This window comes from Artemia franciscana, chromosome 17, assembly GCF_032884065.1.
Source record: "Artemia franciscana chromosome 17, ASM3288406v1, whole genome shotgun sequence".
In the NCBI taxonomy this organism is placed as follows: domain Eukaryota; kingdom Metazoa; phylum Arthropoda; class Branchiopoda; order Anostraca; family Artemiidae; genus Artemia; species Artemia franciscana.
The window spans coordinates 9,311,460-9,337,895 of record NC_088879.1 but is presented as its reverse complement, the minus strand read 5'-3'; the positions used below and the strand labels follow the sequence as shown (position 1 = coordinate 9,337,895).

The 26,436-nt window shown below is 34.8% G+C and overlaps 1 protein-coding gene across 1 annotated transcript; it reads left to right on the top strand.

Moving 5' to 3' along the window:
- Window positions 1–1,197: 1,197 nt before the first annotated feature.
- On the top strand, window positions 1,198–26,436 carry LOC136037800 (GPI mannosyltransferase 2-like). Its single transcript, XM_065720632.1, has 3 exons — window positions 1,198–1,321; window positions 11,754–12,824; window positions 26,141–26,436. Exons 1-3 carry the CDS (start codon window positions 1,274–1,276, stop codon window positions 26,360–26,362), a joined length of 1,341 nt encoding a protein of 446 aa, XP_065576704.1. The 5' UTR covers window positions 1,198–1,273; the 3' UTR covers window positions 26,363–26,436.

Below are 26,436 nucleotides of genomic sequence, written 5' to 3'. Positions count from 1 at the left end.
GTGAGATTGAAAAAAAAAACTTTCAGGGATGGGTCTAAAGGCTAAAGTATGTTCTGGGAAGGTCTGCTTACATGGAGTACAAAGAAACTGTTTCACAGCTTTCCTCAATCCACTTTATAAGGTTTTAAAGATATGCAAAGACATTTCCTAAATTTTGAAAAAAAAATATTGATATGGCTTAAAATGCTACTCAAATAAAAGGAATTGCATTTTAAGAGCTAAAGCCAGAGAAAAAGAAACTGATAATTAAAAATTAAGGTAAATCTTGTTTTGTCAAAATTTCAATAGTATAGGTATAGACCTTTTGAGTAAGCAATTATCTAAGACTTAGAAATCAGAAAAGGGTTGACATAGAAGCCTGGCAGTACCTTCCCAGAGTGTTTTTGACCCTGGATTAATTACTGAGTTTCATTCTTGTAACCTATTCCCTTTCCAAGATAATGAAAATTAGCTAAACTAGAATTTTACATATTTTTTGCTTTGGATTCATTACTGGAAGTTCTATTTTCCTGACTTAACCCATTTCTAAGATAGCAAACAGTAGCCAAACTAGAGTTTGACCTGAAAATTTATCCATGGCCCTATAGGGTAAGGCTGAAATGTAAAGAGTTCTGACAAAGATGCAACACATCTTGAAGCATCTAGTAAGAATAGTAATTGGATTAACAATGCTTTATAACCACTAGGGTCTTGCTTCATCAAGGTTTTATCTCTGAAGCCAAATTACCAAGCTAAGGTCAAGTCTAGGGCATCAAAAGGATGAAACAAAGATTTTCAAGTATCTACATAAGTTTTCAAAAGCATATTCAAACTCTTGACTTCCTGTATTAAGGCCTATGTGAATCAAATTGCAGGATATAACCCAACATTTATCCAAATAGCCCTAATACGAAAAACAAAACAAAATTAAACCTTACTTTTGCGTGGCTAGAATTCTATTTGTCAGCTTATAATTCTTATTTTATATAGACTTATTTATAGCCTACGAATTCTTCTTTTCGAAATCTACGCCTGAAAAGATCAACCAACAATTATGAATGGTAGAACCCTACGGTTAAAAACAATGACAGTTCTGGTTAAATTAGAGTTCAACCAGTCAATTGTTTCACGCAAAATCACTTTTCATGACAACCTGGTTTGTCACTGTTTCACGCAAAAACAGCGGTTGAGCTCAACCACACCGAGTGGTTGAGCTCAAACAGTCTCTTTGGTTGACGCGAAAAAAGGCCTTTACAGTTCGTTTATCAGTGTTTGATTGCCATAAAAGCAAGCAATGAATTTCAAATTGATAGCACGCGTCAACTTGATATTTGTGGCACTGGTATGTGCTAGATTTGGTTAAAGTAAAATCAAATATCGAAAATATTTAAGGCTAGGCCTATATTTTTTCCAGAAAATTTTAATCTTGGCCGTCTTGCTTGAAAAGGGGTATGGTTAGGAAAATGAAACTTTCATGGATGGGTCTACTGGCTAAAGCTTGTCCAAGGAAGATATTATGAAGGGTAGATGGTAAAATTCTAGTATTGTTACTTTTGGCTATCTTGGAAAGGGGCTATTTTTGAAAAATGAAACTTTCAGGGATAGGTCTAAAGGCTAAAGTATGTCATGGGAAGGTATTTTGAAGTAGGCCTACTTACCTCTACTCCCTTTCCCTCTAGAGGGTATTGACCTTTGATGACCCTTAAAAATGTGTGTCTTATAAAATTGAAACCTTGCAAAATAGATCTTCTGCTTGAACGAATTACAACAAAATTGTTTTCAGCTTCACAACTTTGCTTAATCCCAATTTACAAGGTCTTAAAAGATATGGAGTAACATTTCCTAAGTTTAAAAAAAAAACATTGATACAGCTTTAGACTCAAATAACAGGAATTGTATCTTCAGAACTTAATGTATAGAAAAAGCAACTGGTAACTGAAAATTAAGGTAAAATGCTGTTTTGTCAAAATTTTAATAGGTATGGACCTGTTATGTAGGCAAATTTTAGGGCCCTCTAGAGGGAGAAAGAGTGGAGGTGGGTACTTTAAAATGCCTTCCTGGTATATACTTTAGCCTGTAGACCCATCCCTAAAAGTGTCATTTTCCTAATCTAACCCCTTTCCAAGATAGTAAGAAGTCAGGACACTCTAAGGAGAGAGGGAGTAGAGGTAGGTTCTTCAAAATACCTTCCTAGGACATACTTTAGGCTGTAGATCCATCCCTGAAAGTTTTATGTTCATAACCTGATCCCTTTCCAAGATAGCAAGAAGTCAATAAACTAGATTTTTACCATTTTCAGCTTCACAAATTTGCTCAATCCCAATGTATAAGGTTTTAAAGATATACAAAGATGAGAAAAATATAGTCATTTTCAAGAGCAAAAAAGTGCTTAAATTTGAAATTGCAATAGAAGCAATTTTTGCAGTTCATATTATTGACTTATTAATAAAGTGAACATACCACCCAGTTCCTTTTTTACATTCTTTATGAATAGAATAATTCCATCTATTGCAAATTCAAGTTTAAGCAATTTTTTACAGTTTATACTGTTTACTTATGAACAAAGTGAACATATCACTTAGTGCCTATTTTATATTCTTTATGAATAGAATAATTGCTTCTACTGCAAATTCAAGTATAAGCACTTTTTGAGCTCTTGAAAATGACCAAAATATGGAGTATAAAAATATGGAGTATAAAAAAGGCTTAAAAGATTAGTCTCAAACTTTGAAACATTGGTCTCAAACTTACTGTTTTATCATAAATCAATTTTTTAATGTTGTATAATCCACAAGTACTGATTTTCCATGATTAAGTAGGATAAATAATTTTATTTTGCTGTTTATGCTGTTTTTTTTCTTCTTGATGCCAAATTTTCAACTAAAGTATACAGTTTTGGCTACTTTTGGCAAAATAATTCTATGTTTTCTCAGTGTGAGAATTATTTATAGGTCTAGTTAGCTTAGATTAGTCAGGTTATGTTAAGTCAAAAAGTGCTTAATTTTGAATTTGCAATAGAAGCAATTATTATTTTCATAAAGAACATAAAAAAGGCATTGAGTGGTATGTTCACTTTATTATTAAGTCAATCATATGAAATGCAAAAAAAAAAAATTGCCTGTTGAAGTACCTCATTTCAATTCTTCTCCCTGTAGAGGGTCCTGGGATTTGTGTACATAACAGGTTTTTTGCTTTTAAAATTTGTGACACAACAACATTCAACTTTAATTTTCAGATATCAGTTTATTTTTCTCTGAAAAAGCAATTCCTATTATTTTAGTAGAATTTTAAGCCATATCAATGTTGTTGTTATGTTTTTTTTTCAAAGTTTAGGAAATGTATTTGCACATCTTTAAAACCCTGTAAATTGGGATTAAGCAAAGTTGTGAAAATGAAACAATTTTGTTGTACTTCATTTAAGCAGAACATCTATTTTACATTTTATAACATACAGATTTATAAAGGTCAGTAAAGATCAGGACCATCTAGAGAGAAAAGGAGTAGAGGTAGGTAGCTCTACTTACCTAGGAATAAGTTTCTTTTGAACTATGTTTCAAGGAATCTATATATATAAAAATAAGTTGTCTGTGTGTGGATCTGTGGATGGATCAGGTGACGTCACCTGAAAAAACTGGATCAGTTGACAAAACTGAAAACTGAAAAAACTAAAAAAAGGCAAAAACTACAAAAAAAACTAAAAACTAATAAAAAAATAAAAAAGCTAAAAAAACTAAAAAAACTAAAAAAAGGCAAAAACTACAAAAAAAACTAATAAAAAAGCTAATAAACTAAAAAAACTAAAAAAAGGCAAAAACTACAAAAAAACTAAAAACTAATAAAAAAAATAAAAAAGCTAAAAAACTAAAAAAACTAAAAAAACTAAAAAAAGGTAAAAAACTAAAAAAACTAAAAACTAAAAAAAACTAAAAAAAAGGAAAAAACTGAAAAATAAGCTAAAATAAAGGTAAAAACCAATAAAAAACTAAAAAAAAACTGAAAAAACTAAAAAAAGGCAAAAACTACAAAAAAAAACTAAAAACTAATAAAAAAAGTAAAAAAGCTAAAAAACTAAAAAAACTAAAAAAACTAAAAAAAGGTAAAAAACTAAAAAAAATAAAAAATAAAAAAAAATAAAAAAAAGGAAAAAACTGAAAAATAAGCTAAAATAAAGGTAAAAACCAATAAAAAACTAAAAAGAAAAAAAGGAAAAAACTAAAAAAAATTTTCATCTAAAAAACTAAAAAAAACTAAAAAAGGTAAAAACTAAAAGAACTAAAAAATAAAAAAATAAATGACGACACTCAAAGAGAAAGCGACCAGGACAAAAGGAATGTTTGATTAGCAATCAACAAAGCACCGGGACACAGGGAGTATAAATGACGACCAGGACATAAGTAAAAAAAAAAACTAACAAAACTAAAAAGAAGGTAAAAACTACAAAAAAACTAAAAAGAAAAAAAGTAAAAAAAGACAAAAACTACAAAAAAAACTAAAAACTAATAAAAAAGCTAAAAAACTAAAAAAACTAAAAAAAGGCAAAAACTACAAAAAAAACTAAAAACTAATAAAAAAAATAAAAAAGCTAAAAAACTAAAAAAACTAAAAAAAACTAAAAAAAGGTAAAAAACTAAAAAAACTAAAAACTAAAAAAAACTAAAAAAAAGGAAAAAACTGAAAAATAAGCTAAAATAAAGGTAAAAACCAATAAAAAACTAAAAAAAAAACTGAAAAAACTAAAAAAAGGCAAAAACTACAAAAAAAAACTAAAAACTAATAAAAAAAGTAAAAAAGCTAAAAAACTAAAAAAACTAAAAAAACTAAAAAAAGTTAAAAAACTAAAAAAAATAAAAAATAAAAAAAAGGAAAAAACTGAAAAATAAGCTAAAATAAAGGTAAAAACCAATAAAAAACTAAAAAGAAAAAAAGGAAAAAACTAAAAAAAATTTTCATCTAAAAAACTAAAAAAAACTAAAAAAGGTAAAAACTAAAAGAACTAAAAAAGAAAAAAATAAATGATGACACTCAAAGAGAAAGCGACCAGGACAAAAGTTCGGAATGTTCGATTAGCAATCAACAAAGCACCGGGACACAGGGAGTATAAATGACGACCAGGACATAAGTAAAAAAAAAAACTAACAAAACTAAAAAGAAGGTAAAAACTACAAAAAAACTAAAAAGAAAAAAAAACTAAAAACTAATAAAAAAACTAAAAAATCTAAAAATCTAAAACTAAAAAAGAAAAAAAAGGAAAAAAATAAAGGAGAAAAACAAAACTAAAAAACGAATGTATATACAGACCGGGACACCGGGATACAAATGACGACCGGGACACAGGGAATATAAATGACGACCGGGACACAGGGACACAACTACAACGGGGACACCGGGGGAAACAGGGGGATATAAATGACGACCGGGACACCGGGACAGGGAATGGTCGATTAGCAATCACCATCAACAAAGCTCAAGGGCAATCATTAGAATCATGAGGTATAGATCTGAATACAGATTGTTTTCCCATGGACCATTATATGTTGCATGTTCAAGAGTCGGTAAACCTGACAATCTATTTATATGCAAAGACAATGGGACAGCAAAGAATGTTGTATATTCGCAAGTTTTACGTAGTTAAAACCATATATATATATATATATATATATATATATATCTATCTATATTCACAGGTGGGACATAGGGACACAACTACAATGGCGCGTAACTATTATGGCGCGTAACGACTTACGCGCGCGGGGGGGCTTGGGGGGTGCGCGAAGCGCCCCCACCAACTAGGTGTTGGGGTGGCGCGAAGCGCCACCCCAACAGCTAGTAAGGAATAATTTCTTAAGGAATAAGGTTCTTTAGGAATATATGTTCTTTCCAAATATAAAAATTACTTTACACAATTTAGTCTTAAGCCCATTATAGACCCTCAAAGATGATGTCTTTTTCTCTTATCTGTAGCTTGTCTATATAAAATATTAGAAACAAGAATTCTTGCTTCATTATATGCAGAATAATTGTAGCTGATTCATTCCAACTCTAGATCCAGATGTTGCTGTCCTTATGAGAGCAATTGATTTTAAAAATAAGTTCAAGATTCTAGATCACCCTTGGGTGACTCTTTGGATTATGTTTTAAATTGGAAATAATATTTAATAGTTGAATGTTATATATATATTCAATCTGTTGTATATATTTGAGCTAAACTGTATTTTGCTGCCTTTTTTGTTTTTTCTTTTTTATTTGTACTCTGCCCCCATTGTATTTGTACAGTTTTAGCAGGCAATCATATCATAGCCCAAATTATATATTTCTAATTCCTTTTCTGGTTCTCAATTTTCTCATAGTTGTTTTGATTTACAGGTAAACTGGTTTAAACAAGAGTGATGTTAATAAATGTATATAATTGCTACATAAAATAAAAGAAAAAAATATCATTTTTGAGGGTCCTTAAAGGGCTTTGTATTGAATTTATTTGTAAAGAGATTATTATATTCAGAAAGAGTATAAAAAAGGTTTTGATTGGTATGTTCACCTTACTGCTGAATTGGTAGTTTAAACTGCTCCACGTTTACTGAAATTGTCAACCAGCAACTCATCTTTTTGTCTCTCAGGTTCTGTTTTGGAAAAAATTGCAGTTTACAATATAGTCTAGATGAGAGAGATGAAAGTGAATATATCACTTGATCCCTTTTATATATAGGGCAAATTATACTGTATACCTTTTATAGGGCAAATTATACTGCGAACCCTTAAATGGCTCATAACTGCCCATAGTAATTAAAAACAAAAAATATATTTAAAAAACTGGCTGGTGAGTAATATTTGCCATTTGAAAATGATTCAAGAATGGTAATTGTTATTTTACTTGGTCTTAATAGTAAAATATTACTTTGAAAACAAAGTTGTAAGTATTTTAAAAAATGCTAGAAACCCCACAGAAATGGTATTATTTTTGCTGTGACGTTGTTTTTGAGGGGTTTCAGGCTCTTTTTGAAAATCACTGCAAATTTGTTTTCAAAATAAAAATTTACAAAAAGAAAAGGGAAATTTATAATTACTATTCATGAATCAGTTACAACTGAAAAATTTTTCTCACTAGGTGTTTTTTTTTTAATGTGTTTATAGACTTTTGGTTACTGTGTCTTTAAGGGCCCTGTTAAGGGTTCAAAACTTAATTTTCCCCTGAAGCAATTATCAGATTGTATAAGAGCATTAAAAAGGCATCAGGTGATGTATTTATTCTCATCCTAGCAAAATTATATTAAAAACTTTAAATCTACCCTCTTTCCTCCCCCTCTCCTATCTATGATGTATTGAATGAGATGGAACCTATTTTTTACTGACTCGATGGTTCTAAAGGAATATGTCATAAACTAAAAAATCTTCTGGTCCTGACTGTATTCATGCTTAAATCCTGCACTAATATTGAAGATTGACTTCTTGTCTTTCTCAACTTAAATTGGGTAACTGACTAATTTTTTTTATAAACATAATGACAACAGCAATGGGAGAAGTAGTCTCTATTGAAAATGATGAGACAGAGAAGCTTGTTATGGCTGTCAATTTAAACTAAATCATTTACAAGAAAAGGAAAAAGGAACACAAAAATGCAGTTTTGATTTTGAAAGCATCAGAGTAAGACATTATAATGATCCATTTCAACCACATGTTGTCAATTTAGCAAATGTTTGACAACTTTTAAATTCAGTTTGAACAAAATGACAACTAAAATTGCTCATTGGCACAATTGATAAATATTATCTGTTGCAGCAATCTTTTTGCATGTGAAGCAAAAGTCAGAATGCAAATATACCAAATATTGTTCCTTTAAACCCGGGAACAAAATTATATTAATTAAGTTTAAATCATGCAGTGCTATTTCTAAATGTAAAAACTGTCATCTTTACAATTTTATCAAAGCCCTCACCCTTAATACATGACTCTAGCCCTGGGCTATAGACAAACTATGTTGGTTTCTTGGTTTGCACTATTTTTGTGTGTATAGGATACAAATCAGACAAATCAGAGAGTATCCAGGTTAGTGTTGTAAATCCTACTATGCTTGATATATCTTTGATAGAAAGTGTATGGCTTGATATCTCCATTGCTAATAAAAATTGGCGTCTTGGGTGCGTTTATTGAAGTCCAAGTGCTCCTTCCCTTGAAGATAGTGAATTGGCCCTTAAAACTATCATTGATGAAATGACATCTTCAATATCCCAACCCTAGCTCATTTGAGTTAATAATCACTGGAGACTTTAATTTTCCTGCAATTGAGTGGGTTGAAGGAACTGGACATATTTCATCTAATAGTAGAGACTCACCTTTTTTATCTTGCCTATAAAATAATTTTCTTCATCAGACTATTGATAAGCCTACACGCTATAGAGCTGATCAGAATCCCTCGCTGTTGGACCTCGTCATTTTGCGTGATACTGATTCCCTCATTCGTAATGATTATTTACCGCCAATTGCTAGTAGTGACCACCTAGTTATTCTGTCTGCGTTGTCCCTAAATAGTCGTCCTCAACCTAAATCTCGTCTTCAGACTTTCACCGACTATGAGGCAATACAGCAGGAACTTTCATCTGCAAGCTGGTCAATGCTTATCACCAGTGACATCAATGAGTCATGGTTAATTTTCAAAAAAACTCTTCTTGCTCTTGAAAAGAAACATTCCAGGGTTATTTTTAGGAAACAGCCCAAAACACTTCCCTTCCTCACTAAGGAAGTTAAGAAGCTGATTAACCAGAAATCTAGAGCTTGAAAACAGTATATGAAGAAGAGGAACCAGGAGACCCTGTCATTTTATAAGGCAGTACGGAATCGTGTAACAGATTCTGTAAAAAAATTGAAATCTGCCTACGAGGAAAAATTAGCTTCTGAGATCAAGTTAAACCCAAAATCTTTTTGGAGACATGTCTCTTCTAAAAACCCAAATCATCATACTGTTCCTGACCTTGTTGACCACAGTGTACTGCACTCATCTCCAATAGATAAGGCTGACATTCTTAATGCACAATTTGCTTCTGCCTTTATCCAAAATTCAGGCACCTCCTCACCAGATCCTCCATTGTATGAAGTACTTTTCCCTATGCCTGATCTGTCAGTAAGTGAAGTAATGGTTTTCAATAGCCTTGAGAAGCTTGATGTAAATAAGTCAAAGGGACCAGACGGTGTTCATCCACGTCTTCTTAGGGAGTGTCGAAAAGCTCTCAGCTACCCCCTGTGCATGCTGTTCCGGTTATCTCTTCAAAATGGGGAATTACCGCATGATTGGACAACATCTTATATAACCCCGATCCATAAAAAGGGACGAAGAGACTCAGCAGAAAATTACCGTCCTATAAGCATCACCTCTACAGTTGTTAAGGTGCTTGAGAGATTTGTTAATAAAGCTCTAATTGAACATCTTGAGGTCAATAATATCCTTTCACATCACAACATGGATTCAGATCTGATAGATCTGTGGACACTAACCTTATCCAAACGTATGAATTAGTGACTACACTGCTTGATGAGGGTTTTCCTGTCGACATGATTCTTCTTGAACTGTCCAGAGCATTCGACAAAGTTTGTCATGAATTCCTCATAATCAAATTGAGGGCTGCAGGTGTCAACGACGGTGTTGTACAGTGGATTATGGGCTTCCTTTCTGAGAGATCACAGAGAGTCAGAGTTTTCGATTCGCAAGGAACTCCTTATTTCTCTTCTCCCACAACTGTATTAAGTGGCGTGCCCCAGGGCACTATTCTTGGACCAACACTTTTCAACTTCTATGTTAACAAACTACCCACCCTTCTTTCAAATCTCATTACCCTTTACGCTGATGACTCAAAACTATTGGAAAAGCGGCTACTCCCTCTGACCAGCAATCAATTCAAACAGATCTTGATAGTCTAGAAAGATGGGCTAACATGTGGCTTCTGACTTTCAATGTTGACAAATGCCATGTAATCCATTTTGGCAAAAATAACAAGCATCGTAAGTATTTCCTTCAAGACAACTTCCTTTCTGCTGTTTCAGATGAAAGAGATCTTGGGGTTATTGTAGATCACCAATTAAAGTTTAGCAGCCATGCTAAGTCTGTTTCATCTTCTGCAAATAAAACCCTCGGTATCATAAAAAGAACCATCTCCAGCCGACACCCTAGAGTTCTTATGAAGTTATATAAGGCGCTTGTACGTCCACGCCTGGAGGTTGGAATGTCATTGGCAGCCCCTTTCTTCAAAAAAGATAGGAAGTTGCTTGAGGATGTCCAGCGTCGTGCCACTACGATGGTTACCAACATGAATAAATTTCCATACGAAGAAAGACTACGTCGTTTGAAGCTGCCGACGCTGACATACCGACGGAAAAGGGGTGACATTATTTTAACCAAAAAATCCTCTCTAAAAATACCCTTCCCGGTCTTTTTGCACAGCCCTTGCATTCTGGTACTAGAGGACATTCTTTGAAGCTCTCCATGCAGCGTTCCACGAGTAGACATAGAAGCCACTTCTTCAGCCAAAGAATCATCAATATGTGGAACCAGCTCTCTGAAGAAACAGTTTCTGCTACTTCAACTGACATGTTCAAGTCCCACCTTGATAGGGAATGGCTCTGCCAGGAGTTCCTTTACAATTGGGAAGCTGCAGAGTCCTCCACAAGAGTCTAATCTAACAGCCACAATCTACACCAAACGATTTTTTTTCTCATGGAGTATCACAAGGATGGATAATCCTTATATCGCTCCTAGCTGCGATTTAAGGTAATTTAAGGTAATAAAAAAGGAATTGTGGTGCCATTTTGCTCCCTGGGAGCCATTTTGCTCTCTGTTTGGTGCCCTTTTCAAATATAATAAGCACTATTGTCACAATTGAATCCCAACTTATATGTGTTTTTTGGACCTCTAGACATCTTGCATATGCATGCATCCTAATTGGGAGCTTTTGCACTAGTGGAAACTGTCTCATTTTCTTGAAATGAGGAAATATACCCACTTTTTCATCTTGGACTTTTTATTGTTATGTTTGATCATAGTTCTTTATTTTTCCCTTTTTTCTATATATTACTGCCATGCTTGTTCCTTCAAATTATCCTGATGTTTTTAAAGCCTCCTGTGAAGGCATCAAAACTTCATTGGTTCTAAATATGATACAGACCTTTCAAGGTCTATTTGTCCTTAAGTCTTATAAAATAATTTCAGGTGTCTTTTCCCGACTCTTAGAACAGGCTAGAAGAGTTCTATTGTAATGATTCTTTTCAATGTCAATTACATATATATTATTTCCGAGATTCCTCATAAGTTTTTTTTATGTACCTGTTGATATCCTGAGAGTGCGTTTGTTCTGGTACTCACTTTTTAATTTAGGGTAAATTAATTTGTTATCTTTCATTTTCGCATCTTTATTTACCTTTTTTCTAGACATCTCTGATGTACTTGTCTCCTTCACATGATCCTGATGTCTTCAAAGCCCTCTGTGAAGCCATCAAAACTTCATAGCTTCTAAATAGGATAACCAGGTCTTTCAAGGTGTATTTGTCCTTGGGTCTTATTATTATTTTTAGTATATATATTTTAGTCAATGGTACCCACATTATTTCTGAAATCCCCCTTAATTTGAAATCTTTTTGTGTCTCTATATATCCTGGGTTGCATTTGCTCTCATTGGGACCCCTTGCACTAGAGGAAAGTTTGTCTTTTTAAAAACCTATGAAATGTGTTTACTTTTTAATCTAAGTTTAATTAATTTCCTATGTTTCATTCTACCATTTTTATTTTTTTCTAGATATTACTGCCATGCTTCTTTCCTTCACATGATCCTGATGTTTTTAGAGCCCCCTGTGAAAATAACAAAACTTCACAGCTTCTTATTGGCATAACTAGGTGGGATGCAGAATATTTTAGAAGTATTGGCAAACATGGATACGTTTATGAGAATCAGTTAGCCTTTTTTCCTCTGTTTCCTCTTGCTTTGAACCTTTCAGCAAACATTTTATATTTCTTTTTATTTGGATATATCAACTTTTCAACATGTATCATATTTGTTGGACTAATAGTGAATTTGAGTTTTCATGTTATAACCACAATTATCCTTCATAAATTAACTGATTTAACATTTCATGACAAGAAATTCACCACTAGAGCTGTGATATTCTATGTATTTTCACCAGCTAAAATATTCTTCATTTCATTATACAGTGAATCATTATTCTGTTTTTTCACATTCTCTGGTCTTTATTACCTTAAAAATAATAAGCCATTCAAAGCCACTCTCTTGTTTTCATTATCAGCCGCTACCAGATCTAATGGAATTCTGAATATTGGTTATATATTGTATTATCACTTAAATAAGATTTATCTTATTGAAAAGTTTCATGAAATTGTGGGTTGTATACTTCAAATTTTACTTGAGGTATGCCTGATTGTATTACCATTTATAGCATATTTATGGTATGGATATTATCTATTCTGTGAAAAAGCAAGTCTCCCTAGTGATTGTATTTTGGAATATGGCATTATGAGGAATTACAATGTAAGAGGCATGTTTAAACCTGATTGGTGTTCATCTTATATACCCAACTTTTATGGGCATATTCAAAGATACCATTGGAATGTTGGATTTTTAAGATATTATGAAGTTAAGCAAGTTCCAAATTTTCTTCTTGCCTTCCCTGTCATATTGTTGGTGATGATTTTTGCTGCAACATTTTTTAATGGAAGGAGGGACTTGATATTCAATCTTGGTTTGAAAGGATCAGATGGCAATGGCCCTGCAGGATTGATCAGAAGCTTTTATCCATTTGTTGTTCATGGTGTATTCCTATGTGTGTTTGGATTGCTTTTCATGCATGTCCAGGTAAGCTATGTTCTCTTCTATGACTTTTTAATGTTTGTGTATTTTAAATCATACTCCTCCATGAAGCTAATCACTTTTTTTTGTCTAGAGGGGGGTGGATCACCAAACATAACTTTATAACTGTAATTAATGACTTTAGTCCATAAACTAGTTTATAACAGTGTGGATACGAACTTAAAATTGTTACCATAGGTAAACAGCAAGTCAAGTAAGGAGGGGACATCAAATACAAACTCAGAAATCTTAGTTTGAAGAGATTGTCTTTTAGGTTTGATCTGGTTTCCACCCATTTGTGGTTCTTGGTGTATTCTTATGTGTTTTTGTATTGCTTTTTATGTATGTCCAGGTAAGCTATGTATTTATCTATGAATAAGTAAGTAATGATGCTTCTGGACTACCATGGTCCCTGTGTCGACCCTGTAGTGTGTTGCTACAGCTGGGTTCAACCTCAGCGTCCCATATTATCAAACTCACATTAAACAAACTCACATATTGTCAAACCCACTGCGCCATGCTAGAGACAAAAAAGGGGGTTTCAAATATAAATTTGGCAATCTTAGCTTGAAAGGGTCAGATTGTAACTTCCAAGCATGGTTGTTCAGGAGTTTTTACCCATTTGTTGTTCATGGCATATTCCTTTGTGGATTTGAATTGCTTTTCATGCATGTCCAATTAAGATATGTTTTTTTATGACTGTGATTTTTCTATAATACAGATTAAAGTCAATCATGTAGCTAATTGTCATTTATCTAGGGGGAAGCCGAGATAAGAAGGGGTCACCATGTATAAATTAGTAGCCAGTTTGCAGTAAATTGCTTATCACCATGCACTTTTTAAAATAAAATTGTTGCTAGAGATACACAGCCAATATTAAAGTGTATATTTCAATTTTTGGGAGGCTTGTTACTTTTTTGTTAATATGTAATTCATACATGTTCTGACCTTCATATTTTTTTGAAGGTCAGGGGCTGGAACCATCTTTAAGCATGTAGAGTCCTCCATATGAAAGCTTGAGCAGGTTCTATAGAATCTATATGGATTCATTTCTAGTGCACTGGAATCAGGTTAGCTCAATATGACAATCCTCACCCTTCTCCCTCTGAAAACATAATAATTTAGTGCCCATGTATATTACCAACATAGTGAAATTGAGAGAAACAATTTTTTCATCAAATTACTTATTTTATATGCTAAAAATAGTGACGCTAGTCCATGAAAATAAGGGAAGCGGGGGGGGGGGAGAGGCAAAATTCTTTTTCGTTTGCTTGATAAAGATACAAAAGCAAGGTGTTTTTATGTATCTAGAATGGGAGATTTTTGTGAAAATGTAAAAAAAAAATCGCCAGAATTGGTCCATCCTCTAATTGGCACCCATATAAGACCATTGTATGTGATAAATAGTATTTGAGTAATTCAAAATTGTGTTTCACATTGTATTTTCTCTAGATATTTTTTTTATATAACTACTTATGACAGGGCATGGTTTGAGTTGCCCCTGATTGAATATATACCTAATCATTATGCAAGAAGTTGCAACCAGAGACCTTGCAAACACAGAAACAGAGAGTTTGCTTAAAAAAAGTGCTGTAGCTCAAAAACGTTTCGTTTTCTTACTGGCTTAATATTTCTCACAAAAGAGCCGATCAGGCTCTTGAAAGGCCGAGTTATTTTTCTTTCAAGCAATTTCAATTCTTCGCCAGTCTAAACCTTTTGCTGAACATTAGTTAGCCAAGTTCTAAAAAGGTCGGGGTTATTTTTATCCCCTATGAGCAAAACGAAATATGATAAAGTATATCAGGCTTTCAAGAGTATGTCACAAAAGTCAATTAATGGAATTAAAGCGCATGTTTTAATGCAAAAGTATAGGGTAATCTACTCGGTAATCTAATACTAATAGGGTGATCTAATAGAGTAAGTATAGGGTAAAGTATAGTTAATCTACTCTTTTCTTCTTTGGTGTAAAAACGGGGCACAAAATTCAAGTCAGTTTGAGAAAAAAAAAATCTTTCTGTGACCTTCCGTTTGGCTGTAATGGTTGTAATCATTGCTGCTTAGCTCAAAAGTTATATGTATTCAAAGTTTTAGATGATTTTTAATGTGTCGTAAATATTTCTCACTTTCAATAGAAATGTTTACAAATATATTCTAAACACAAAATATGCTTGACTTTTCATGTTGGACCCAAATATGTAAAATTTTATTGGGTTTGCCATTTGAAAGATACCTATACGTATGTCTGTGCAACAGGTTAAGGGCTGAATTATTTAAGGTAAGAGTTTGAAATTTATCTAAAAACAATATTAAAACCTTAGGAATATTTGTAGGCTATCAAATCAAAAAAAAAAAAAAATTTAACCCCTTCACTTTCTCGGAAATTTGGTGTGAGTGCACTTTCTATTCAGTTCAAAATTCATGTTTTGCAGCGCTTTGTTGAGCTTTCACATCTTTTTTTTTTTGGAAAGGGCAGTAATACTTTTAATGTCTGTTTTATTATTCTCCATTATCCTTCTTCATTATCTCCTTCTATTATTCTCCTATTATCTATCTTATCTTATTCTTATCTATCTATTATTCTTATATCTCATCTTATTATCTCATCTTATCTATTATTCTCCTTCTCCATTATCTACGACTGCTGATGTGATACTATCACCGAAAGAATAAATATTTCTCAGGAAAGATACGAAGTTCCGTATTTTCTGTGGGACAATATTCCCCTCCTCTGCAATTTTATACTTGTTGAATTTGATGGATTTATTTTTGAAACAGTTCATGGTAACGAACTGTAGTAAGGAGCGACCCGGCTCAATAGTAACCAAAACTCTAAAAAACAGAATTTTGACACCAATATCTACATCAAAAGAATCTTATTTTAATGCTGATTTTAAATATATTAGTTTCATCAATTTTAGTCTTACCCATCAAAAGTTACGAGCCTCAGAAAATTTGCCTTATTTTAGAAAATGAGGGGAAACACCCCATAAAAGCTATAGAATCTTAACGAAAATCACATCAAATTCAGCGTATCAGAGAACCCTATTGTAGAAGCTTCAAGCTCCTATGAACAAAAATGTGGAATTTTGTATTTTTTGCAACAAGACAGATCGCGGATGCGTGTTTATTTGTTTGTTTGTTTATTGTTTTTTTTCCAGGGGTGATCGTATCGACCCAGTGTCCTGGAATGTTGTGAGAGAGCTCATTCTAACGGAAATGAAAGGCTCTAGTGCCCTTTTTAAGTGACCAAAAAATTGGAGAGCACCTAGGCCCCCTCCCACGCTAACTGTTTCCCCAAAGTCACCGGATAAAAATTCTGAGATTGCCATTTTATTCAGCATAGTCGAAAAACCCCACAACTATGGCTTTGGGGACGACTTGCTCCCCCACAGTCCCCGTGGGAGGGGCTTCAAGTTACAAACTTTGACCAGTGCTTACACATAGTAATGGTTATTGGGAAGTGTACAGACGTTTTCGGGGCGATTTTTTGGTTGGTAGAGGGGGGGGGGGTATGGGGGGAGAACTTTCCGTGGAGGAATTTGTCATTGGGAAGAAAATTTCCATGCTAGATTTTCTAGCATTATTTAAAAAAAAACAATGAAAACTTAATATGCAAAAGTTTTTTTCAACTGAAAGTAAGGAGCAACATTAAAACTTAAAATGAACAGAAATTATTACGCGTACGAGGGGTTCACCTTTTCCTAATACCTCGCTCTTTAGGCTTAATTATTCTTAGTAATTTCAACTATTTATTCTATGGCCCTTGTGACTCAATGGTCATTCTTAAGGGATTGGGACAAAATAAGCTTTAGTGTAAAGAGCGAGGTACTGACGAGAGGGCGAACCCCCTCATATACGAAATAAACATATACATAACAAACGAATATACAAGTTCGTTACGTAAGCTAATTCGTAAGTTACGTATATTTTACTAATATAAATGTTCGTAAAAAATTAAGAGTTCTTGTTGCCTTTTTAAGTAATACAAAAATTGGAGAGCAACTAGAGCTCCTCCCCCGCTCCTTTTTTTCTCAAAATCATTCGATCAAAATTATGAGAAAGTCATTTAGCCAAAAAAATAAATATGCGAATTTCGTTTAATTATTCATCTGCTGAAAGCCAAAATCAAAACATGCGTCAATTCCAAAACGTCCAGAAATTAAATAACAAAAACAAGTTTTTTAACTGAAAGTAAGGAGCGACATTAAAACTTAAAACGCACAGAAATTACTCCGTATATGAAAGGGGCTGTTCCCTCCTCAACGCCCTGCTCTTTACGCTACAGTTTTTTACTATTTTAAAAAGTAGAGTTGAGAGAAAGAGTCAAACTTTAGCGTAAATATAATGAAAGCGGAATATAATGAAAACTCTGGGTTCTTGATTGTCTCGAATCACAGGCAACGCATTAACGCTGCCCAGTTGAATTGTCCAGTTGCAATGTAATTCTGAATTGACGTATTGACGTCAATTTATTTATATATTCTCAAATATTACATTAAATAAAACTTACATCGATTCATATGAAACTGTCAATTAAGAAAATCTAAATAAAAAAATACACCCCATTAACAACTTTTTAGCACATAGTGTCTTTTGATTTATTCCAACATGCCCCCTGAATTTTCCCGGAAAGTTCCAACTCGATTTCCCAACCTAGTCTCAATATATTACAGGCATGGTATTTTGATTACCTGTTATATGTAGTCCTTTAATTTAGTGCAACATCTTTCTCACTATTCTCTGAAGGTATCAACTTAAACCCTTAGTTGTTCCTGAAACATTGCAGATGCAATACGTTAAGAGCCTGGCAGCACAAAGCGTCTTTTGATTTATCAGCTGCAGAACTGTGCATAATTATAAGCCTAATAGGAGCTTATAGTTTTAATTTTTCTTTATTTTTGTCTGGAAAGGAAACAAATATTTTTTTAACCCCTTCCCTCTTTCCTCCATGTTAAATTTGATTTTGCTTTTCCTCAGACTCCCCATTACTGTACCCAAAAGTACATGAAAGTCTAAACTTCACCTCCCAAGCTGTCCCCAATATACTGCAGACATGATACTCTGATGAAATTTGTACAGATAATATATTTCAATAAATCTCTGCCTTATCCCTGAGTAAACATTCAAAATCTACTCGAGTCCTTATCCTTTTCAAAATGCTCAATCAAAGTTTAAGATCAATCTCTTTATCCATTACATAGATATTTTAAATGATTCCTCAAATCTGCCGTAAACTAAGAAGATACTATACATAATCCATTGCATTTCTTGTATCAAAAAAATATGAACCATATATTAGAAAATTCAAAGTACTGAATACCTTGTGCAGCGTAGTGGATGACGCCGTGTCTCTTAACTAAAGGTTTCCCGGTTCAATCCCGCGTTTCACAAGGAAAAACTCAATTTCTCTGTCCATAAATAATTTTTTTTTTGAGAATTCATAACTATGTATATATGATCTTTTGACATTTTCTAATAAAGAAAAAACATATTAGTTTTAAATCAGACAAAATAATCATAAGGAAAGAACTAAGTCATACTTATACGGGAATTGTCCAGTTGCAAGTCCAAAAATTATCAATTTTTTGGGTTTTATACCAGGGCACTTCGTATCGAAGAAGTTGGCCTAGAAACTTTGAAAAGGGCTCATTCTGTTGGAAATTAGAAGGGGTAGTGTCGCTTTTAATAATCGAAAGTGATTGGAGGGCAAATAACACCCCTCCCACGCCCGCCATTTCCCCAAACACCTCCAATCGAAAATTTAAGATAACCATTCTGTTCACCGTAGTTGAAAGGTCCGGAATTATGTCTTTGAGGATGACAACCACCCCAGAGCCCTTAAGGCAAGGGCTGTAAGTAATGCCCAGGGGGGTACATAAGGTTTATATAGAAAGAGTGATTGTTTAAACTTCGGAGGGGGGCTATTGGACATTGGATTGGTAATCAGAAGTTCTAATGTTGTGTTTTTTTTTTTATTGAGAGTGATCAAAGGTTGGATAATCCCCTCCCTCCTGCCTTGTGGTTTACTGATATGCATCTGATAGAAATTTTAAGATGGCCATTTGTTGTCTTAGAAACTTAAGAAAAGGCTCATTCGATGGAAAATTGAAAGGACTAGTTCCTTTTTTTTATAGACAAAAGTGATCGGAGTGCAACAAGCCTTTTGTTCAAAAATCTTCCGAAGATCATATAATAATGCATTTGGGGTGGAAAGAATCCCCCAGAGTCTGGGGGGTAAGGGTTTTAAGGTATGCCCCAGGGGCATATCAGGTTTTTATGTAAAGGGTGTTCATGTGAACTTTAAAAGAGGCTCATTTAATTTGAAATGTATAGTTCTAGTTTACTTTTTAAGAGTCAGATATGAGGGAAAGCAACTAGCCCCCTTCCCTGACAGTCTCTTTTCTTAAAACACATTTAATTGAAATTGTGAGACAGCCATTTTGTTACCAGTAGTCCAAAATCATATAGCACAATGTCCTAGGGGTGGACCCCCTAGAGCCCATGGGTAAGGGTTGTAAGTTATGTCCCGGGGTATATAAGGTTTTTTGGGAACGAGTGGTCATATAAGCTTTGAATCGGATGGACCTCATTTAATTAGAATTTCGAAGTTCTAGTACCCTTTTTGCACTTGGTACTAACCAAGTGACATATAGCGATCGCAAATTCTGTCGATCTGTCTGTCTGTTGGTCTGTCCCGGTTTTGCTACTTTAGGCTTTTCCAGGAAAGCTAAGACGATGAAATTTGACAGGCGTATCAGGGACTGGACCAGCTTAAATTAGAAATAGTCGTTTTTGCGATTTGACCATTTGGGGGGGGGGGGGCGGTTAATTCGGAAAATAGAATAAATGAAGTATTTTTAACTTACGAACGGGTTATGGGATCTTAATGAAATTTGATGTTTGGAAGGATATCGTGTTTCAAAGCTCTTATTTTAAATCCCAACCAGACCGATGACATTGTGGGGAGTTGGATGGGGGAGCCTAAAATCTTGGAAAGCGCTGAGACTGGAGGGATGGGGATGAAACTTAGTGGGAAAAATAAGATGAAGTCCTAGACACGTGATTGACATAACCAAAACGGACCTGCTCTATTTTGGGGAGTTGAGGGGGGGAGGTTAATTCTGAAAAATTAGAAAAATGAGGTATTTTTAACTTACGAAGGAGGATCTTAATGAAATTTGATTTTTGGAAGTATATCGTGTCTCAGAGCTCTTGTTTTAAATCCCGACTGGATCCCGTTACATCGGGGGGAGTTGGGGGGGCCTAAAATCTTGGAAAAAGCTTAGAGTGGGGGGATTGGGTTGAAACTTGGTGTAAAAATAAGCGCAAGTCCTAGATACGTGATTGACATAACTGGAACGATTCTGCTCTCTTTGGGGGAGTTGGGGGGAGCGTTAATTTTGCAAAATTAGAAAAATGAGGAATTTTTAACTTACGAAGGAGGATCTTAATGAAATTTCATTTTTGGAAGGATATCGTGTCTCAGAGCTCTTGTTTTAAATCCCGACCGGATCCCGTGACATCGGGGGGATTTGGGGGGGGCCTAAAATCTTGGAAAACGCTTAGAGTGGAGGGATCGGGATGAAACTTGATTTGTAAAATAATCATAAGTCCTAGATACGTGATTGACATAGCCGGAACGGATCTGCTCTCTTTGGGGGAGTTGGGGAGAGGAGAATTAATTCTGAAAAATTGAAAAAAGGAGGTATTTTTAACGAAGTTCTAGTACCCTTTTTATGGTACTTCGGACTGGTCAATTTCAACTGGTCAATTCGGAAAAAATAGAAAAAATGAAGTATTTTTAACTTATGAACGGGTTATGGGATCTTAATGAAATTTGATGTTTGGAAGGATACCGTGTCTCAGAGTTCTTATTTTAAATCCCGACCAGATCTGGTGACATTGAGGGGAGTTTGAGGGGGGGGGGTACCTAAAATCTTGGAAAACGCTTAGAATGCAAGGATCGGGATGAAACTTGGTGGGAAAAATAAGATGAAGTCCTAGACACGTGATTGACTCAACTGGAACGGATCTGCTCTGTTTGGGGGAGCTGGGGGGCAGGGTTAATTCCGAAAAATTAGAAAAATGAGGTATTTTTAACTTACGGAGTGATCGGATCTTCATGAAATTTGAAGTTTGGAAGAATATCGTGTCTCAAAGCTTTTATTTCAAACCACGACTGGATCTAATGACATTCGGGGGAATTGAGGGCGGGAACCTACAATCTTGGAAAACGCTTAGAGTGGAGGGATCGGGATGAAACTTGGTGTAAAAATAAACGCAAGTCCTAGATACGTGATTGACATAACCAGAACGTATCCGCTCTCTTTGGGGGAGTTAGGGGGGCGGGAGGGTTAATTTTTGAGAAATTAGAAAAAATGAGGTATTTTTAACTTACGAAGGAATGATAGGATCTTAATGAACTTTAAATTTTGGAAAGGATATCGTGTCTCAGAGCTCTTGTTTTAAATCCCGACCGGATCCGGTGACATTGGGGGAGGTTGGGAGATAACCTAAATTCTTAGAACGCTTAGAGTGGAAGGATCGGGATGAAACTTGGTGGTAAAAATAATCGTAAGTCCTAGACACGTGATTGACATAACTTGAACGGATACATTCTATTTGGGGGAGTTGGGGGGAGGAGGGCTAATTCTGAAGAATTAGAAAAATAAGGTATTTTTAACTTACGAAGGAGTGATCGGATCTTAATGACAGTTGATGTTTGGAAGGATATTATGTCTCTGAGCTCATATTTTAAATCCCGACCGGATCCGGTGAAGGGGGAGTTGGGGGAGTTGGGGGAATGGAACCTAAAATCTTGGAAAACGCTTAGAGTGGAGGGATCGGGAAGAAACATGTTTGGAAAATAAGCACAAGTCCTAGATACGTGATTGACATAACCGGATCGGATCGACTCTTTGGAGGAGTTGGGGGGAGGAGGATTAATTCTGAAAAATTAAAAAAGGAGGTATTTTTAACGAAGATCTAGTACCCTTTTTATGGCACTTAGTTATAACCAAGTGACATATAGCCATCGCAAATTCTGTCGATCTGTCGGTCTGTCTGTCTGTCGGTTTGTCCCGGTTTTGCTACTTTAGGCACTTCCAGGTAAGCTAGGACGATGAAATTTGACAGACATATCAGGGACAGGACCAAATTAAATTAGAAATAGTCGTTTTCGCGATTTGATCATTTGGAGGGAGCTGTGGGGGGCCGGTTAATTCGGAAAAAATAGAAAAAATGAAGTATTTTTAACTTACGAACGGGTGATGGGATCATAATTATATTTGATGTTTAGAAAAATATCGTGTCTCTGAGCTCTTTTTTTAAATCTTGACCAGATCCGGTGACATTGAGGGGAGTTGGAGGGGGACCTAAAATCATGGAAAACGCTCAGAATGGAGGGATCGGGATGAAACTTGATGGGAATAATAAGATGAAGTGTATCCTGAAAAATTAGAAAAATGAGGTATTTTTAACTTACGGTGTAATCAGATCTCAATGAAATGTGAGTTTGGAAGAATATCGTGTCTCTGAGCTTTTATTTTAAATCCCGACTCCGGTGACATTGGGGTGAATTGAGGGGGGAACCTAACATCTTTTAAAACGCTTAGAGTGGAGGCATCGGGATGAAACTTGGTATAGAAATAAGCACAAGTCCTAGATACGTGATTGACATAACCGGTACGGATCTGCTCTCTTTGGGGGAGGGGGTGGGAGGGTTAATTTTGAAAATTTAGAAAACAACGAGGTATATTTAATTTACGAAGGAGTGATCAAATATTAATGAAATTCGATGTTTAGAAGTATATCATGTCGCAGAGCTCTTATTTCAAATCTCAACCGGTCCCCCCACCCTAATGACACTGGACCCAGTCGGGATAAAAAATAAGAGAAATGAGTATCGAGGTCCTTCTAAACATTAAATTTCATTAAGATACGATCACTCTTTCGCAAGTTAAAAGTACCTCATTTTTTCTAATTCTGTAGATTAATCCTCCTTCCCCCCAACTCCTCCAAAGGGAGCAAATTCGTTCCAGTTATGTCAATCCCCTACCTAGGACTTGTGCTTATTTTTCCCACCAAGTTTCATCCTGATCCCTCCACTCCAAGCATTTTCCAAGATTTTAGGTTCCACCACCCTCCCCTCCCCAACTTCCCCTTCACCGACTAATGTCAAGATTTAACATAAGAGCTCTGAGACATGATAGCCTTCCAAACATCATATTCCATTAAGATCCGATCACTCCTTCGTAGATTAAAATTACCTCATTTTTCTAATTTGTTCAGAATTAACCCTCCCCCAAACTCCCCCAAAGACAGCGGATCCGTCCCGGTTATGTCAATCACGTATCTAGGACTTGTGCTTCTTTTTCCCACCAAGTTTCATCCAGATCCCTCCACTCTAAGCGTTTTCCAAGATTTTAGCCCCCCCCCCAATTCCCCCAATATCACCGGACACAGTCGGGATTTAAAATAAGAACTCTAAGACACGATATCCTTCTAAACTTCAAATTTCAGTAGCTCGAAACTATATGATCCAGACCTTGAAAGCAAAAGTGAGAACTCAAGAGGAGTTTCTGCTGAAACTACTACTAATTACTAAAAACTACTAACTTGCATGGTTTATGGCCCTTGAACCAGGGGCTTTGTGGATCATGTCATTCGTGGAGTTATACTTATTGAGCTTTTCGACTACTGTGAGAGAAGTGGCCATCTGGAAATTCTAGTTTGATGTTTTGGGAGGCTATAAAGGGGAGGGCCATAATAAAAGGGTATAGGAGAAGGACTGGCTGTCCCGAATCACTTTTTACCCTTAAAAAGGCTCTAGAAACTTGAATATCCAATCGTATGATTGAATCCCTAGTTTCTACGACTACGTATTCCATACCAAGTCATACTCTATGTTCTATCAAACAGTTCGTGGTAACGAACTGTAGTAAGGAGTGACCCGGCTCAATAGTAACCAAAATTCTAAAAAATTGAATTTTGATATCAATAGCTACATCAAAAGAATCGCATTTTAATGCTGATTTTAAATGTATAAGTTTCATCATGTTTAGTCTTACCCATCAAAAGTTACGAGCCTCAGAAAATTTGCCTTATTTAAGAAAATAGGGGGAAACACCCCCTAAAAGTCGTAGAATCTTAACGAAAATGACACCATCAGATTCAGCGTATCAGAGAACCCAACTGTAGAAGTTTCAAGCTCCTATCTACAAAAATGTGGAATTTTGTATTTTTTGCCAGAAGACAAATCACGGGTGTGTGTATTTGTTTGTTTGTTGTTTTTTTTTTGTTTTTTTTTTCCCCAGGGGTCATCGTATTGACCAAGTGGCCCTAGAATGTCACAAGAGGGCTCATTCTAACGGAAATGAAAAGTTTTAGTGCCCCTTTTTAAGTGACCAAAAAAATTGGAGGGCATCTAGGCCCCTCCCACGCTTATTTTTTCCCCAAAGTCAACGAATCAAAATTTTGAGATAGCCATTTTGTTCAGCATAGTCAAAAACCATAATAACTATGTCTTTGGGGATGACTTACTCCCCCACAATCCCTGGGGGAGGGGCTGCAAGTTTTAAACTTTGACCAGTGTCTACATATAGTAATGGTTATTTGGAAGTGTACAGACGTTTTCAGGGGGATTTTATTTTGTTTGGGGGTGGGGCTGAGGGGAGGGGGCTATGTTGGAGGATCTTTCCTTGGAGGAATCTGTCATGGGGGAAGAAAAATTCAATGAAAAGGGCGCAAGATTTTCTAGCATTACTATAAGAAAACAATGAAAAATAAACATGAAAACTTTTTTTAAATGAAAGGTAGGAGTAGCATTGAAAATTAAAACGAACAGAGATTATTACGCATATGAGTGGTTCTAAAAATACTTTAGCATAAAGAGCGAGGTATTTAGGAGGAGGTAAATACCTCGCTCTTTATGCTAAAGTATTTTTAGTAATTTCAACTATTTATTCTACGGCCTTTCTGATTCAGGGGTCATTCTTAAAGAATTGGGACAAAACTTACGATTTAGTGTAAAGAGCGAGGTATTAACGAGGGTACAAACCCCCTCGTATACATAATAAAAATATAAGATTATGAAAGTTTGTTACGTAAGTTAATTCTTAAGTTACGTATATTTTTTTACTAATAAAAACGTTTGTTAAAAATTAAAAGTTCTAGTTGCCTTTTTAACCGAAAAATTGGAGGGCAACTAGGCCTCCTTCTCCACCCCTTATTTCTCAAAATAATCTGATCAAAACTAAGAGAAAGCCATTTAGCCAAAAAAAGAATTAATATACAAATTTCATTTTAATAATTTATGTGCGGAGAGCCAAAACCAAACATGCATTAATTAAAAAACGTTCAGAAATTAAATAAAAAAAACTAATTTTTTTAGCTGAAAGTAAGGAGCGACATTAAAACTTAAAACGAACAGAAATTACTCCGTATATGAAATGGGTTGTCCCCTCCGCAATCCCTTGCTCTTTACGCTAAAGCTTTTAATTGTTTTAAAAAGTAGAATTGTGACAAAGAGTCAAACTTTAGCGTAAAGAGCGAGGGATTGCGGAGGGGACAACCTATTTCATATACGGAGTAATTTCTGTTCGTTTTAAGTTTTAATGTCGCTCCTTACTTTCAGCTAAAAAAATTAGTTTTTTTTTATTTAATTGTATACAGGCACGCACATGGCTCTTCCTTAAGACAGTTTATGATTCTTAGAAAAGGAAAAATTCTGGGATCTTCTACTGCAAACATCAGAAAGGGGGTTAGGGGCACAAGCGGCCTCAAGTTCAAAATTTTGCCCCGTAGCTTTCAGTTACTTTCTGATGGGAGCTGAATTTTCTTTTGCCAGGTGAATTTAGCGTCGCCTGCAGAAAAATATTGTTTTCATGTGGGTAGGTATTTGGCCGCAAATAAGAGTTGAAAATTTTAATTGTCTAGCCAGAAGAATTTTTTCTGAAAGAAATAAAAATCTCCTGCCTATTCATTGGCAAAAACGATCCTTTTTGGCAAGAAGTTACCCAGGATAACTTGAGAGTAGGAATACTGACTCATGAAATTAGATGTGATGGTCAAAATTGTTCTTCTTTTTTTTTAATGAAGTTATGGAAGAGGTGTTTTTCGATAACTAGGGAGATGATATTTGTTCCTTTTTTAAATGGAAGTACCAAAAAAGTTTTTTTTCAAAATTTAAGGGAGGAACTATTGCCCTAAACCATTTAATTGGCGCCCCTACCTGTGAGAGCAAAACTTCAAACCTGAAATACCTGGTGAAATTTGTCAGTTGACTATCAGAACTGAATATTACCTTATCAGTTGTGTTTCAGGTCACAACAAGGATGGTTGCATCATCGTCGCCTTTGCTCTACTGGATTGGTGCCTGGATCTGCAAAACCTATGCTATCAACAGAAACTTCAATTTCGATGATGTTTTTATATTTTTTGCTAATACCTCAGTGCCATATATTGAAAAAGCAACCAAGCTATTTTTTGTAGGATATTCTATAATTGGTTGTGTAGCGTTTTCATTGTACCTGCCATGGACATGATCTGGCAGAATATATTTTTATTTTTTCTTACTGGCTCTATTTTGATTATAAAAATACATATCTTAATATCTTTA

Coding starts and splice junctions, on each gene's coding strand:
- LOC136037800 (XM_065720632.1), top strand. CDS start 1,274: ATGAATTTCAAATTGATAGCACGCGTCAACTTGATATTTGTGGCACTG. Junction 1,322..11,753: donor ACTTGATATTTGTGGCACTG/GTATGTGCTAGA, acceptor ATTTTTTTCTAG/ATATTACTGCCATGCTTCTT. Junction 12,825..26,140: donor TGCTTTTCATGCATGTCCAG/GTAAGCTATGTT, acceptor GTTGTGTTTCAG/GTCACAACAAGGATGGTTGC.